This window comes from Enhydra lutris, unplaced genomic scaffold, assembly GCF_002288905.1.
Source record: "Enhydra lutris kenyoni isolate GAN:26980312 unplaced genomic scaffold, ASM228890v2 scaffoldscaffold66, whole genome shotgun sequence".
Classification (NCBI taxonomy): domain Eukaryota; kingdom Metazoa; phylum Chordata; class Mammalia; order Carnivora; family Mustelidae; genus Enhydra; species Enhydra lutris.
In genome coordinates, this window is record NW_019154150.1 from 5,682,980 (window position 1) to 5,700,844 (window position 17,865).

Here is a 17,865-nt window from a genome sequence, read left to right on the forward strand (position 1 = left end):
TAGCCAATTGGGAGATGTGGGTTTAGGGCACGCCTGGATTACCCTGTCCTGTAAACTGTAAAATTGAATCCTCCTTACCTGTACCCTGCTGCATACAGAACAGGGACAGGAATCCCCCAAGGAAAGGGCATCACAGAGCTGTTCCTATACAGAAATTTCCTGAGCATTAGGTTCCCCTAGGTGGATTACAGGGACTAGAAGAAGAGAGCACAGGAGGTGTTGCAGGGTGGGGAAGGGGCATCTTAGGTAACCAGGTTTGTAAGTACATTGTGGCTCAATGGATGGCATAAGCGTAGGACAGCTGAAAACCAAAAGCATGAACGGAGCAGAGTTGGTCCTGAAAGGGCTGTCATCAACAGTGTGGAAACCTCAAGAGCATTTTCTGTACTAGAGCCTCAAAGGGGTCAAGTCTTAACCAAACTCCACTAAAAAGCCTTAGTGGGCCTTCTGTCCCACCCCTCACTTGCCATTCACATTGCTCAGAGCAGTGTCCACACAACACTGGCACTCGTGTTATTCTGTGAGACTTCTTTGGAGCTAAAGCATGCCGCTGCACAGTGTGGGCAGACCAGTGTTCCTTCTAATGATGAGACTGTAAAACTGACTTTATGGACTCAGTTCACAAAAAGGACAAAAAAACCACACCTTTTTCATGTCATTCAAAGAGCACTGGATTTCAGTCCCATATCTGCCACACTATTTGTGTGATTTTGGGTCTGATGAACATGATATGGTGAGGTCATGGAACTAAATGACCCTAAGGCTCCTTCTGCTCTAAAAATTCTATCACTGTGCAGCCCTCTGGTGCTTTTGGCCATCTGCTTCTGGATAGGAGGGAGTGTGCCTAGGTACTGAGTCCTTTCATTGTGTATACTGTCAGACAGAAGGCTTTTCACCATTAGTGAACTTTTACTCCAAACAGCCTTTAAAGTTTGGCAACTTCTTTTGTACAAAGTTGGTATGTTTTTAATCTGAGGACTAAAGCAAAATATTATCTTGTATTATAGTTTTAAAAATATTACTTGACCTTTACTAAAAGGTATATTTTATACTTACTGTTGAAAATGCAGGGCTTCTATACTATTCTATATACAACTATATGTAGTATATGTATATAATTGTATATACAACTGTATATACAATATATTGTATATAGTTCTATATACAACCATAAAAGCCATTTTTTTCTAATTATTAAAAAAAACCCTTGCTCATTAAAATTCAAATCAAAAAGAAAAATGTAAAGAAGAAAATAACAATCAGCTTAAATCCTGCTACTTAGACATGGCAGTTTGGAGAAATTTATCTGACTAATCATTAGCGGCACATTTATTAAAATGCACGCTGGGTGGCTCAGTTAATTAAGTGTCTGCTTTTAACTCAGTCATGATCCCAGAGTCCTGAGATCAAGTTCTGCCTGCATCAGGCTACTTGCTCAGCAGGGAGCCTGCTTCTCCCTCTGCCTCCTGCTCCCCCTGCTTGTGCTTACTCTCTCTCTCTCTCTCTCTCTCTCTCTCTCTGACAAATAAATAAATAAAATCTTAAAAAACAAAACAAAACCCAGAAACAGTGTAGACTGAAATGTGAGTGTTTCCACACACGGTTCAGGGTGTAAGCTCTGGCCTCAGACCACTAGAATTTAAATCCCAGCTTTCCTGCTTGTTACTGTGTGACATAGGACAAACCTACTTATCCTGTTTGACCTCAGTTTTCTCATCTGCTAAATGAAAGTGTTAGAGTTTCTTCTTCATGGGGTTGGTGTGAGAATTTAATGAGTAGCCCAGTGCTTTGCATGTAGTAAGTCCCCAGCAAAAGTTAACTAGTGTTGTCATTTTGCTATTAGTATGGATTGTGTATATCCATAACTGGGATCATGCTTTGCGTTTTTTTGAACTTTACAATGTGTTCTAAAATGTTCTCCATGTTAATATAATTGCATCTGGATGCTAGTATTGATGGTTCTGTTGTATAGTTGTGACACACTTTATGTATTTAGCCAATCTCCTCGTTAGACTTTCAGGTTGTAAGTTGTTTCTTTTTCATTTCTTTGCCATAACTAGAACCCAAAAATAAATAAGAAAGAGAGAAAAAAAGAAAGTTGTCATGAACTTTCACTATATGTATGTATACGTACGTATATATATATATATGTATGTGCGTAGAATATATACATACGTATATATATGTATGTATGTATATATATATATATATATATATATATATATATATATATATTCTATTTTATTATCTCTTTGGCATGAATTCCAAGAAATAGCATTGTTGTGTTGAATAGTAGGAGTATTTAATATTGCTTTTAATACTGCCACGCTGCTTTCTGGAAAGGTGGTATCAAGTTACATCTGTCAGCCATGTGTGAGAATGCCCAATTTTCTTTTTCTTTTTTTTTTAAGATTTTATTTATTTATTTGACAGAGAAATCACAAGCAGGCAGAGAGGTAGGTAGAGAGAGAGAGAGAGGAGGAAGCAGGCTCCCTGCTGAGCAGAGAGCCCGATGCAGGCCTCGATCCCAGGACCCTGAGATCATGACCCGAGCCAAAGGCAGAGGCTTAATCCACTAAGCCACCCAGGTACCCCAAGAATGCCCAATTTTCTGCACCTGTTCCAGAACTGGCTTCTGTCCACCTTTCAACTTCAGCAAATCTGAAAAAGGAAAAGCATCTTCTACTTATTTTTCATTTCGTTTATTAGTATGTTTTGAACATCTTTTCAAGGTGTGTTGGCTGCTTGTATTCTTTTGTGACTTGTGATTTCAGTTTTTTGTATTTTTTTGTTGATTTGTAGGAACTCTTTGGATATCAGAGATGTGACACTTTTGTTTGTAATATATTGGAAATCTTGTTAAGGTTGTCTCAAGTAATGAAAGGTGTATAGTATCTCAAATGAGAATAAATCAGTGCATAAGTATTTATTATGAATCTCTAGCTGGTGCTCATATACATGTTTAGGATGGAAACCCTCATTTAGTGTCTCAAAAAGATTGTTTTGTGACCTGGTAATTATGAATAAGGTAGGCCTTTTATTACTGACATTAGGCAATGCATAATTGCCAAAAAACTACCATCTTTGATGCATGTCCACATGTACTGTGCTGAACCTTTGATTGTGCCCTTAACCTTACCATTCTTTCCAACATGTCTCTTTATTTACTCTGTCCCATGTCCCAGGTCAGAAGTCTTAGAGTCATCCATGTGCCTTTTCCAAGTTGAAGGGTGTCTGGTTCTCAGCCTCCCTTCCCAGAAAGAGAAAGTTAATCCCACCTCCTCCGGCTGCCCTGCCCCACCCGGTTACTGCTATTGTACTCAGGCCTTGTGCTAGAATGATTTGGCGCACACTTGCTTCTGCTAAAAGACCATGAACTCCCCAGAAGTGAGAAGGGACCTGACTTACTTTTGTACCTTCAGACTGTCACAGCATGGCCCAAAATAAGTACTGCAGTAGTGTTCGTTGCATTTGATATTTCCTTTTAAAAGTTGATGATGCTTAAGCCTCTGTAATCTACCGGTAGATTAACCATTTTTCCCAACTTTTTGTTATGAAAAATTTCAGAAGTTCAGGGGAATTGAAAGATGAAAAACACTCACAATCTTGCCCCCTAAATTTACGTATTGAGATTCGTATCATTCTGACATGTTGCTAATGCTCTGCTCAGAAACCTACAGTGACTCCTTTCTGGCCACTGGAGTGGATGTGAAGTGTGGCATTCCTTATCCTTAAATGGTCACAGCTCACAAAATGTTGCCCTCTCTGCTCTGGTCAGGCCAGTCTTACTGGTCTTCTCCTATACTGTCTTTATTCTTGCATCATTGATTTTATACATGTTCTTTCCCTGTGTAGAATGAGTCATTCTTGTTTTTTTTTTCTTTTTTGAAAACTTTTTTTTTCTTGTTTGAAAACTTTTGCACATCAAGTGTTCTGAGTTCCCATAGCTCTAACTGCTATCTTTTATCATTATTTCCTTCTGTGTAATTCCTGACCATATCATTTTAACTGTTGGAAAGGGAGTACTGGGTCCTATTTTGATCTGGTTACCTTCATAGAGCCTAGCATGCTGACTTTGGATTTGGCTGGCATTTTAGAATAGCATTCCTGAAGCATTTGTGCTATGATGTGAATCCAGAATTGATTTATGATACTTACATTGCCCCAAAACTGTGCTCTGTTAGAGAAGAACAAAAGCTTATCACTGTCAAGTCAGATTACACTGGTCTGTTTGATCAGCTTGTTGCAAGATCATGGTTCACCCCAAAGAATGGAAAGGTGTTCTGTGGTGTTGATCACTCCTTTTGTGATTATTCCCAAGAATTGATTTGAATGTGTACTTTGGAGTCATTAAAACTTATATCAAGTACAAAGCTAGTACAAGTAAGTCTAAAGTCTAGAAATCGTCCCTGGTGTAAATCACTGGGTTAAAGAGATTCACATGAAAAACATTTTAGAGAGAGGCCGTTAAGCCTTCGTGACTGATGCCATTTGGGGTGGGGTGGGGGGTCCAGGTTGACCTGAGTATTTTTCAGGCTTGGAAATGGAGATAAAGGTGATGTTCCTGAGAAAGAAAAACTAGGAAGGGAAGCTGATGCTGGGGGCATCAACTCCATACTGGAACATGAATTCAGACTGTGTTAGTTCCCTGCTCTTACTGACCTGGTGACTCCCATTGTTTATTTGACAAAGCCCAGTTCCTTTGTAATCAGGGTCCCTTGTTAGTACCTACTCATTCCCATCCTAGCACCCTGCCACCCTCCCCACACCCACAGGTAGTGCTGCAGTCATACTTAATCACTTGTATTCCTCTGATTCTATTGGTTGTTTTTCATCATTATCTGTAGGAGAATATTATTTCCTCTACTTAGAATGCTATCCAAGTCTCGCCAGCGAACTCCTATTCATTCTTCTGAATCCTGTTCAGGTGTCACAGCCCTCGTAAATACTTTCTTACTCTTCCTGTGTGAGAGCACATTTGACAATACTGTCCTTCCCTTAACCTGAATGTCCTCCCTGCCGTGTTCTGAGCTGCTTACAGTAGAAGAGGATGGTCTTCCCCCTGACTTCGTATGGGCCTGCCTCACATGTGTGCTCTGAACCATTAGTTGAGCCTATTGTATAACCCAACTAGGTCATGAAAAATCTTCCTTTTTCTTGGAAGCCAGAATTAGGTGTAGTTAAGAGAAAATACAAATATAGATATTTGTCTATATATTTCTCTTTTCCATTGTAACCCATGTGCTTTTTATTTTATTTTAATTTTAGCATGTTTGTAAAAGATGAAAGTGACCTTACCAGCTTTGGATACTTGTGAGAGTTCCTTCACACCTTTGGTCGTTCTAGAACTGGCTCAGGATGTCAAAGAAGAAACCAAAGAATGGCTGAAGAACAGAATTGTCTCTAAAAAGGAAGATGGAGGTAAGTAAAATAAATATAACTCAGACTCGGTCATGATTAGTGACTAAAAATATATTTTCAAATATGTTTTATAGTTATTTCATTGATATATTTCTAAAATTAATAATCCATTTCTTTGCTCTTTATTATTCATCTGGACTTGAAAAGAGACCTTAAGTCTACATTAGACTATAAGTGACATGAGTGATTTTGTTCACAGCTATAAACGCTGTGTCTAGTACACAGCCTGGCACATAGTAGGTCAATATTTATCAAATGAATGAATAAGTATCTATTGAGTGCTCTCTATGTGTCAGTTATGATGCTAAGGGAAAGATTAATATGGTCTCTGCTTGCAAGGATGTTACTGTCAGTGTAAGGAGACTGAATGCCAATTCCTGGAAATTGAAGTAACAGGTAAACGCCCCCTCCAAAAAACCCCAAAAACCCTAATTAAAGAGCTGTTACACAGCAGTGCATGATACTTAAAAATGAATTGTATGTAAACTAGCTGGAAGAGTAATGGGAAGACAGAGGTAACACCTGGTGATGGTTTTTGGGCTGGAAAAGTATGACTTCATAGAAGCCAAAGCTTAGCTCTCTCCTAGGGTGGAGAGGGATCTAGATTGGGTGAGAGGATGGAGGACATTTCACATAGCAAACACTTCGTAAAACTACACAAAACAAGAGTTGTTTTGCACTTGCACTTCACCTAAAAATTCATCTAAAACTTTACCAAGTCTCCAAACACTGAATAAAACTTTAATAGACTGTTTTTATTTTATTTATTTATTTATTTTTTAAGATTTTATTTATTTATTTGACAGACAGAGATCACAAGTAGGCAGAGAGAGAGGTGGAGGCAGACTCCCTGCGGAGCAGAGAGCCCGATGCGGGGCTTGATCCCAGGACTCTGGGATCATGACCTGAGCTGAAGGCAGTGGCTTAAGCCACTGAGCCACCCAGGCATCCTTAATAGACTGTTTTTAATAAAGATTTTGACTGTGAACCAAAATGCTATCCTTATAATAAAACCTTGAATCAAAGTGGAATTTTTAAGTTTTTGCAAACAACTGCACCAAAAGATAACTTAAAAACAAGAGTACTTTCTTACCTAAATCTGAGGTGTTTCCCTGGGTTGGAGTCCCTTCTTTAAAATTCCTGTGATGGGGGCACCTGAGTGGCTCAGTCATTAAGCATCTGCCTTGGGGTCAGGTCCTGATCCCAGAGTGCTGGGATCAAGGCCTGCAATGGGCTCCCTGCTCAGCTAGAAGCCTGCTTCTCCCTCTCCCACTCCTCCTTCTTGTGTTCCCTCTCTCACTTTCTCTTTCTCTGTCAAATAAATAAATGAAATCTATAAAAATGAAATAAAATTCCTGTGATGGAAAAGCATTTGTAGTGCCTAAGAGGGAGGGACTTCAGTGTATTCCCAGTCTTCCCTGCTCACTGTGTGCCTTCAACAGAGAAACACAAGGATGGCATGGGGGGTGGGCATCTTTCTACCCTGCTGGGAAATATGAAAAGAACATTCCAAAAACATATTCTGATCTTTCAGGTAAAGGTAGTGGATTTAACACTCATGTTTATTTTTACTCTCTTTCAAACATGACAATAAAAGGATTTTTTAAAAAAGAGATAAGTCCAGTTTGACAAAGAAAAAGGGGAAGAATATAGCAGCATCACCATTTTGGAAGCTAGAAAACAGGTGGATGAGTAGTAAATAGCTTCTCAGACTTGAAAAAAGTCAAAGTTGAAGGTGGTAGGGGTATAAATTGAGGTCAGTTTAGTTTAACACCGCAGAATACTCCTAAAGACTTAGGTATTAGTGACTTTAGGGGTTTGCAGAGGTGGAATTAAGTAGTACCAAGAAAAAGAAAAAAGAATTGACTGAGATTCATGTAAGAAATAGATCCCCAGATCCCTTCTGTATTCTGCCATTACAACAGAAGACTGAATGCAAGATGCTTGGATTTTGATGTGGGGGCTTTATGCACAGTTGAAAACAGAGATTCTCTACTGAAAATAGGATAATAACTGAGTATTATTCCCCCTATCCTCCATCCCACCAATCTCATATCTACTTTAGTTTCTAAAATGTTAGCAGCTACATTCAAATCACTTAGGAAGCAGGTTGAATAATCTTTCTTGGGGAGTCTGATTGAAGACAATAACCAAAGGTGCCGAAATCAGAGAGTTGACCATGGAAAACAACCTGGCTAGATGACTATGTATTCAAGGTTATCTTTAATGAGTTCTATCTAAGCCTTCAGAACTTAAGTACAGCCTCCTAGAACCCCATTCCTAAATATGCACATATAATAAAAGATCACCAAACGTCTGAGGAAAATCCCTAACATGAAAGAGAAAGCTAAAACTAAACAAAAAGATAAAAACAGCAAACTTTGCCAAAGAAGAAAACCAGAGAAAATTTAAAACTCAGCTCTCAGTTACGAGAAGCTAGGACAGACCTAGAGTTGGATATTCTTGATAGATCAAAAGATCAGGAGTTGGATACTGCAAAATACTCATTTAGGAAAAAAAGCTCATATATAAAGTAGAAGTATAAAAGCAAAATTTAAAACTCGGTGAAAGGATTAGAAAATAATTTTGATAAAAGCTCCCAGAAAGTAGAGTAAAAGGGACAGAATTGGGATTTTTGACAGAGAAAAAGTAAGGAAGTTAGAGGACTAGTCTAGGAGGTACACATCTGAATAAAAGGAGTTCTAGAAAGTGAATAGAGAAAAAAGGAGAAGAAATCATCAAAGGGAAACTTAAGGTTGATGCCATGCTTTTTCAGATGGGAAGGGCCCACCCAGTGCCCTGCACTGTAGATGAAAATGGCTTACCGTTGGAATGTTCTAGAACCCTGGGAATGGAGAATATACTACAAACTTTTAGAAAGACAGTAAGTCACACATAAGGGATCAGACTTGTGAGCAGAAATACAGGAAGCTAGAAGGCATTTTCCGAAGGAAATCAACTTACTTGTAATTCTTATTTGTTTGGAAGATAGATTTGAATTGTTAATACATTTGTCTTATATCAAACTAGAAATAATACTTATTTAGAATGTTTTCATTTTTGAAACTTTTCTAAGATTGTGCTTATCTTTTGTTTTTGAAGGTGCCCAGCTCCTGTTTAGACCACTATTAAATAAATACGAGAAAGAAACACTAGAAAATCAGAACTTATATCTTGTTGGTGCCTCTAAGATTACATTGTTACTGGGTGCAGAAGCAATAGGTTTGGTAAAAGAGTGTAATGATAACACTATGAGAGCCTTCACATATGGAACGCGACATAACTTCAAAGATTTTGATGGTAAGTCCCAAGATTGTTTCTATCAGAATCAATTTATTTCAAAAATAAATTACTGATGAGTAGATCCAGGGGTCAGCAAACATTTTCAGTAAAAGACCAAATTGTAAATATTTTAGGCTGTGCAGGCCGTATACTTTCTCACTGTTATTTGACACTGCCCTTGGAAAGCAAAAGCAGCCATAGACCATAAGAAATGAATGGGTAAAACTGTTCCACTAAAATTTGCTTATAAAATATGGTCCATGGGCCTTACTTAGTTATTTAGTGGGTAAAGGATAATGGTAAAATTCACCTCATTTAGGAGGATTCACTTGCCAAAAAAATACTGTTTTCTTTCTTTTTTTTTTTTAAGATTTTATTTATTTATTTGAGAGAGAGAGCACAAGTGGGAGTGAGAGGGGCAGAGGGAGAGAGAAGCAGACTCTTCCATGAGCAGGGAGTGTGATGCACGACTGGATCCCAGGACCCTGAGATTATGACCTGAGCCAAAGGCAGGAATTTAACTGAGTGAGCCACCCAGGTGCCCCCAAAATACTATTTTCTTATCAGACTATCTTCTCCCTCATTTATGGGTGGGATGTTAACTCCACAAAGGACAGGCCTAGGCTTGTGAGTTTGAGGAAGGAGAATTTGTCATACAGCCAAACTTCAGGTCATCCCTAGTTAGAATTAAAGAGCATATGGCTTTCTGCTCATTGGTATTAGTTGAGAGCAAGCAAGTAGCTGCCATTTGGATGTTTATACTATATTATATAAGAACTAGTACTGTAGGCCCTCCCATTGGATGCCTGAAATAGCAGGTAGTACTGGACCCTATATGTGCTGTTTTCCTATATGCACATCCCTGTGATAAAGCTTAAATTGTAAACTAGGCACAATAAGAGATTAACAACAACAATAATAAAGTAGAACAATGATAACAATCTACTGTAATAAAAATTCTGCAAATGTGGTCTCTCTCTCTCTCCCTCAAAGTGCCTTGTTTTACTGTATGTACCCTTCTTGTGATGATGGGCTGATGAGATGAGGTGAGGTGAATGACCTAGGCATTGGAACATAGTGTTAGGCTACCACTGACCTTCTGATGATAGGTGAGAGGGAGAGGATCAGCCACTTCTGGACCGTGATTCATGGGGTAACTAACACGCTAGAAAGAAAAACTGCAGAATGAGGGGGTACCATTGTACAATGATTGAAGAGTTGTATTATGTGAAGGCAAAACAATATTTTTATTCTTAAAGAATATCTAAGGTGCTTTATGTTCTGCTTAATTTAGCAGTTTTATACTTTGCTAACTCCTTTTGTTATTTGTTTATATCATCATTTCTGTAATCCCAAGTTATATGAATATTATTAATTTTATTTTGGCTATTAACGAGAAAATAACTGGAAATTTTTGCTTTCATTTAGATGACAATAATGACTTCCTTACAATGGCAGAATGTCAATTCATTATCAAACATGAGCTTGAAAATCTTAGAGCCAGAGAAGAAAAGATGATCCCTGGTTACCCCCAGGCAAAGTTGTATCCAGGAAAATCATTATGTAAGTCATTGTATCAACCAGCTTCATGAATACACATTCTAATGCAATTATCTTTTCTTAGTAGACATGAATAACAAGTTAGAAAAGCTCTATTTTTTTCTCTTACTGAAAAATGCATAGAACTTTACAATGACTTATTTCTGTGTGAACATAGCTTTTACTACTGGAGCTTCATTATATTGTACCTTTAGATCAATATATTTGTTTTGTATGGTTTGCTACTTATTAATTGCAGTCTCACAGCATTCAGTTAGCTTAAAATTAGGTGTGAATACATACATATATTACTCATGTTAAGTTTAGCAAAGTTTACTTTATGTCCACACACTCTAGGGAGTCTGGGGAGGAATGAGAACAGGAGCCATCACCTTTTCCTGGAGCCCTCCTTCCATCTGTTCTCATCTCAGTCAGTGAGAACTTGGGAGCAAGGCTTAGGAAGAATCACAAAGTGACATAATACCTGAATACAAATCAGCAGTTTGCAATTTTGTGATTTTGTGTTATTCCATTTGAGTGAGAATACTAGTTTGCAGATGGAAGTGCTCACTACAGTGTGTAATTTCAAGTTTGCCTCAACCCACTCCCCTACCAGATGGTGGCAAGGCCTCAGAGCATTTTTGCTGTGCAAATGTACTTTAAACATGTAAGTCACTGTGTTCTCTAGGCTGCATAATACTATCTTCCAGTCTTTACCCACTCCCCTGGCCCCAAGCCCTGGGAGGACAGATGCCCAAGAACCAGTCCATTTCAGATTTTCTCAGTTGTCCCCAAATATATAGAGTTGGTTTGATCAAACCGAGATCCAATCATAGATCACCCACTTTGTATGGTGGTATATCTCTTAACAAACTCCCTTTCTCTTAGTGTGATAAAGTACACATAACATAAAATTTAAAGATTGAAGATTAAAAATTTTAAGAGATTTTCAACGATATTAAATATATTCATAATATTGTACAACTATCATCACCATCCCTCTTCAGAGCTCATTTCATCTTGTAAAACCAGAAGTCTGTATCCATTAAACAATCTGTCTCCCTCCCTTCTTCCTCTGACTCTGGCATAATCAACCACCTTTCTACTTTCTGACCATGGTTTTGACTACTCTAAGTATCTCAAATAAGTGGAATCATACAGTATTTCTCTCTTTGTGACTGGTTTATTTCACTTAGCATTATGTTCATTGGGTTCATCTACATTGTGGCATATGTTGGAATTTCCTCCCTTTTTAAGGCTAAATAATATTCCATTGTATGTATATACCACATTTTGCTTGTTTACTCATCTGTCGTGGACACTTGGGTTGTCTTGTCTCCACCTTTTGTCTATTTTGAATTATGCTTTTATGAACATGGTCTGCAAATATCCTTCCAAGACCCTGCTTTTAATTATTTTGGGTGTATACCCAGAAGTGGAAGTGTTGGGTCATATGGTATTTCTATATTTAATTTTTTTAAAGATTTTATTTATTTGAGAGAGAGAGCATGAGTGGGGGACAGAGGGAGAGGGAGAAGCAGACTGCCCACTGAGCAGAGAGCCTGACATGGGACTTGATCCCAGGACCCTGAGGTCATGACCTGAGCTGAAGGCAGACGCTTAACCAACTGAGCCATCCAAGTTCACCTATTTTTAATTTTTTGAAGAACCTCTATAGTGTTTTCCACAGTGGTTGTGACATTTTGCATTCCCACTGACAGTGCACAAGGGTTCCAGTCTCTCTACATCCTGGCCAACTCTTGTTATTTTCTGATATTTTGGGAGTAGTCATTCCAATAGGGGTGAGATGATGTCTCATTGTAGTTTGATTTTCATTTCCCTGATGATGAGTGATGTGGAGCGTCTTTCATGTGCTTATTGGCCATTCGTATATCTTCTTTGGAGAAATGTATTTTCACGTCATTTGCCCATTTTTGAATCAGGTTGTTTTTGTTGTTGTTGAGTTTTAGACAGTCTCTATATATTCTGGATATTAATCCCTTATCAGATATATGATTGGCACATATTTTTACCTATTTCATGGATTGCCTTTTTACTTTGTTGATATTGTCTTTTGATGCATAAAATTTTAAAATTTTCATGAAGTCCAACTTAACCTATTTTTTCTTTTTGCCTGTACCTTTGGTGTCATATCTAAGAAATTATTGCCAATGTCATGCAATCAAATCCAATGTCATGAAGCTTTTCCTCTGTATTTTCTTCTAGGAGTTTTATAGTTTTGGGTTTTATATTTAGGTCTTTAATCCATTTTGAGTTAACTTTTCTCTATGGTGTTAGGTAAGGGTTCAATTTATTTTCTATTTTTATGTATTTATTTATTTTTAAGGATTCAGTTTCATTCTTTTGCGTATGGATATCCAGTTTTCCCGGTACCATTTGTTGGAAAGACCACCCTTTCCCCATTGAATGGCCTTGGTACCCTTGTCACAAATCATTTGACCATGTATGTGAGGGTTTGTTTCTGGCCTCTGTTTTATATTGGTCTATATGTCTGTACGCCAGTACCACATTATATTGGTTCCTGTGGTCATTTTTATTTTTAAGATTTTAGTTATTTATTTGAAAGAGAGAGAGAGAATTTGCATAAGCCAGGAGAAGGGCCAAGGGGGAGAGGGGAAGAGGGAGAGAACCTCAGGCAGACTCCATGCTGAGAGTGGAGTGCAACATGGGGTTTGATCTCAAGACCCTGAGCCAAGCCAAAACGAAGAGCCAGCTGCTTAATCAAGTGAGCCACTCAGCATCCCAGCTTTATGGTAAGTTTTTTTTTTTTTTTTAAAGATTTTATTTATTTATTTGACAGAGAGAGATCACAAGTAGGCAGAGAGCTAGGCAGAGAGAGAGGGGGAAGCAGGCTCCCTGCTGAGCAGAGAGTCCGATGTGGGGCTCGATCCCAGGACCCTGGGATCATGACCTGAGCCAAAGGCAGAGGCTTTAACTCACTGAGCCACCCAGGTGCCCCTATGGTAAGTTTTAAATTCAGGAATTTTTTTCTTCCTTTTCAAGATTGTTTTGACTCCCATGATTGTTTTGAAGTCCCATGAAATTCCATATGAATTTTATGATGGGTTTTTCTATTTTTGCAGAAAGCTTGATTGGGATTTTGATAGAGATTGCATTGAATCTATAGATACTTTGGGTAGTATTGACAATTCAACAATATTAAGTCCCATGAACATGGGATGTGTTTCCATTTATTTACGTCTTATTTCGTTTAGCATTGTTTTGTAGTTTTTCATTGTGTGCATCTTTTGTCTTCAGTTAATTTCTTATTAACTAAATTCTAAAACTAACTAATTCTTATTAGTTATTTTATTCTTTACGATGCTATTATAAATGGGATTGCCATAATTCCTTTTCAGATAGTTCATTCTGTAATTACCTTTTCAGATAGTTCATTGTTAATGTATAGAAATGCAGCTTGTTCTATTTATTCATTTTGTATCCTGCTATTTTTCTGAATTCATCTATTAGCCATGACAGTGTTTTTACAGAAAAGTTAGGGTTTTTCTACATAAAATACAATATCGCTCATCAACACATAATTTTACTTCTTCCTTTCTAATTTGGATGCATTTTTTTCTTCTCTAATTGTTTTGGCTAGAACTTCCAATTCTATGTTGAATGGAAGTGGTGAAAGTGGGCTTCTTTATCATATTCCTGATCTAAAGGAAAAACTTTTAGTCTTTCACCATTCAGTATGATGTTTGCTGTGGGCTTTTCCCAGATGGATTTTGTTATGTTGAGGTAGTTTCCTTCTGTTCCTAGTTTGTTGAGCATAAAAGTGGTGACTCATATTAAATGCTTTTTCTGCATCAGTTGAGTTGATCATGTGGTTCCCCCCCACCCCTTTCTGTTAACATGGTGTATCACAGTAGGCTTTTACTGGAATTATCCTTGCATTCCAGGAATAAATTCCACTTGCTTGCTGTCTTATCTTTCTACTGTGTGTCTAAATTGAGTTTGCTAGTATTTTGTTGAGTATTTTTGCATCATTGTTTATAAGGGATGGTGGTCTGTAGTTTTCTTGTGGTATTGTTGTCTGGCTTTGTATCAGGGTAATGCTGGCCTCAGAGAATGAGTTAATAGCACTCCTCATTGGGGCGCCTGAGTGGCTTAGATGGTTAAACAATTGCCTTCGGCTCAGGTCATGATCCTAGGGTCCTGGGATCAAGCTCCTCCTGGGGCTCCCTGCTCAGTGGAGAGCCTGCTTCACCCTGTCCCTCTGCTGCTCCCCCTGGTTGTGTGCTCTGGCTCGCTCTCTCTCTGTCAAATAAATAAATAAGTAAAATCTCTTAAAAAATAAACAACAACAACAACAAAAAAGTGTTCCTCATCAACTTTGGGGGAAAGTTTGAAAAGGATTGGTATTAGTTCTTTAAGTATTTCGTAAAATTCACCAGCAAAGTTGTCAGGTCCAGGGTTTTTCTTTGTCAGGAGATTTTTCAGGGTCCTTACTAATTCAGTCTCCTAATTATCAGATTTTCTATTTCTTCTGACCTCTGATAGTTTTTCATGGTAGCTTTTTGTATTTATAGGAATTTGTCCATGTCATGTGGGTTACCTAGTTTGTTGTTAGATAGTTGTTACTAGCACTCTCTTACAATCCTTTTTATTTCTGCAGAATTGGTAGTAATGTCCTCATTTCTACTTCTGATCTTAGTAATTAGTAAGTTAAGTCATCTCTCGTTTTTCCTTAGTTCATCTAGCAAAGTATTTGTCAATTTTCTTGATCTTTCCCAAAAACTACCTTTGATTCCTTTAGTCTTTTCTATTGTCTTTCTTTCCTCTGTTTTGTTTATCTCTGCTCTAATCTTTATTATTTCATTCCTTCTCCTGACTATGGGTTTAGATTGTTCTCCTTTTTCTAGTTTCTTAATTAAATTAGTTTGTTCATTTGAGGTCCTTAGCCACAAATTCCCTCCTTTTTTCTGTGTTTCCTAAGTTTTGTTGTGTTTTTGTTTTCATTCATCTCTAAATATTTTCTAATTTGCTGTGTGATGTCTTCTTTGATCCATTAGTTATTGTTTAAAAATGTAGTTTTTTAATTTCCACACATTTGTGAATTCTTCAGCTTTCCTTCTGTTACTGATTTCTAACTTTATCCCACTGTGGTCTGAGGATACTTTTTATGATAGGTATTTGTAAATCTGTTGAGACTTAATTTGCGGCCTAACACATGACTGATCTATCCTGGAAAGTGTCCCATGTGCACTTGAGAAGAATGTGTTTTTGGTCATTTATTGTCTAATTTACATGTGAACTGGATTTTGTGGACTCCCCTGTCTCTGAGTTATGCTGTAGGTGTATGTGCTATGGATGCTTTTGTTTGTTCTCTTGTTGATCTGTATGGCTTGCAGGAGGTGTCAAGAAATCTGAATGTAGGTACTGATTCTTATTTGTCTACATTCCTAGTTATCTGCATATGTCTTGATATTGATTATATTGTAGCAGTTTTTGTTGGACATATATTTTTTCAATGTGTGTATTAAAGATTACCATGATTGCAGAAGAATTTTTTTTCAGTAAACTTTTATGAGTTATTGGTTGTATTTACTTTCTTCTTGTCTTTAGGTAAGCCAGTTATGTGTATGTGGACTCTTAAATATTCTCTGAAATATATTTAAGGTTTTATGTAATTTTCTTAGGCTTGTCTACCATTTTCCTGGCTATGTTTTCAGTATTTCCTGTTAGCTCTAATTATGACTTTGCATCTGTAGGAGTTTTATGTGTGTCTTAAATCAGTTTTCTGAGCTCTCACCTTCAGCTCTTATAGCTCTTCTTTGGGTTTTAATTTCAGGGAGATGGCTTACTTTCATTTCTTTAATTTCATAGGCTTTCATTGCTCAATGCTGTAATTTCCTGCTTTGTTTCTTCTCTGCCTTTGTTTCTGGTTTCCTTTTCCCTATAATATTTCTGCATAGTTCTATGCCATTTACTTGTGGTTATTACTTACTTTCTAGAGAGCTTGTTCTTCCAGACCACTATCTTTTCCAGCAGATGCAGTTCAGGGATCTACCATGAGTCCTTTTTGTCCACATCTGGGCAGTGGGGCAATCCCCACTCCTCAATGTCCAGGAGAACCCTGCCCTCTCCTCCTTGACCCCATTGTGCAGAGGCATGGATGCTCTTAGCTTAGCCTGGGCTGACTTTTAAAGCCTTGTCTCATGGTTTGTGATTTGGGTTTATAAATGTTTTTCTAGTTTCATCAAAGATAGGTGTTTCCCTTTATCTGTCTTGTTTCCTTTGTTGTTTTTAACTTTTATCATGAGCAAGAACAGGGCAGAGGTGTCTTTCTGCCACTCTTTGTTACCAGGAGTTCCACATTCTGTATTCAGGCAGTATTTTGGTGCCTTCCCAGAATTTTAAATCTTTCTTAATCTCTTAGTGGAAATAAGACACAGCTGGGTACAAAACAGGCTGAGGCACCGTCTTGGTTGTTAATGTCAGCCTCCCATTTCTTCCTGTTTATCCACATTCAGATTCTTATGTGGAAACCCCTGCTTCCTTCTGCGAGCTTCTGCACAGGTACATCCTCTTTCTGTGGCTGGGACAGAGACTGTGCGTGCATTCCCACCACATGGGTCTCTGGAGCAGCAGTTTTCCAAATGCTCCCAGCTGCTTCAGAAAGAAGTTTTCAGCTGAATGAAAACCTTGAAAGGAATATATGTAAATGGATTTTTCTTGGGTGTATAGGTGCCCTGTCTGTTGTTCTAAAGCTGTAATAGAAATAATTTTCTTGCTGGCAGGATGGGGGTTTTATAAACAAGGGTCTCCTCTCTCTCTCTTTCTTTCTTTCTTTTTGGTAATACATATAAAGATAATAAAATCATCTCATCATGGTCATTTGAAAATTTTTTATACATCTGAGGTAAGAATCATATTTCCGTGGTCAAGGCTGGATTTTCAAAATCTGCATTATTGTTTTCCTTTATATATTTGAAAAATGTGATCCCTAAAATGCTGTGTTTTATCATAATATTTGGTTGAAGAAGAAATGAGATATATATATGGGCTATGGATAATTATAAAGCATGAACTGTTTTCAGAGTACAAATATTAGAGCTAATAAAACTCAGAGTAACCTAAAATCTTAGATTTCCATGAAGTTAGTCCATAGCAATAAGTAGAAAAGCTTTTTTTCTTTTTAAGATTTTATTTGTGAAGGAGAGAGAGGGAGAACATGAGAGGCAGAGGGAGAAGCAGGCTCCCTACTGAGCAGGGATTTCCCCCCAACCCTCACCCTCCCCTCCTGCGCAACAGGGCTCAATCCCAGACCCCAGGATCATGACCTGAGCTGCAGGCAAACGCTTAACAGCCACTCAAAAAGCCACCCCCGACTTTTTTTGGTCTTTCAGTTTCACGGGAGACACTCCCTGGGTGTCCTCTTTCCCACAGCTAATTGGGAGCAGAGATTGTAACCTGCTCATTGTGATCCCATCAGCACTGTGAGAGCTAGCCAGGCCTTTCATGAGAAACTCTCCCTGCTATTGCAGGTTTAATTTGATTTTACATGCGATGATTGTGATTTTGTTTGCCACAATGTTCTGTTTTAATAGCTTGCATTAAGTAGATGGCAACTGTTGTTGGGGTGAATGTGACCTT

General features: G+C 37.9%; 1 protein-coding gene across 2 annotated transcripts in view; it reads left to right on the top strand.

Annotated features, from left to right (window-relative positions):
* LOC111159072 (anoctamin 10) overlaps positions 1–17,865 on the top strand; it is a 200,413-nt gene that overhangs the window by 3,010 nt on the left and 179,538 nt on the right. For both annotated transcript variants that reach the window (XM_022521455.1, XM_022521456.1), the window contains exons 2-4: positions 5,269–5,421; positions 8,524–8,721; positions 10,132–10,266. In XM_022521455.1, coding sequence (XP_022377163.1) covers positions 5,283–5,421; positions 8,524–8,721; positions 10,132–10,266 — 472 coding nt within the window. In that variant the 5' untranslated portion in view covers positions 5,269–5,282. The remainder of the gene's footprint in view (positions 1–5,268; positions 5,422–8,523; positions 8,722–10,131; positions 10,267–17,865) is intronic.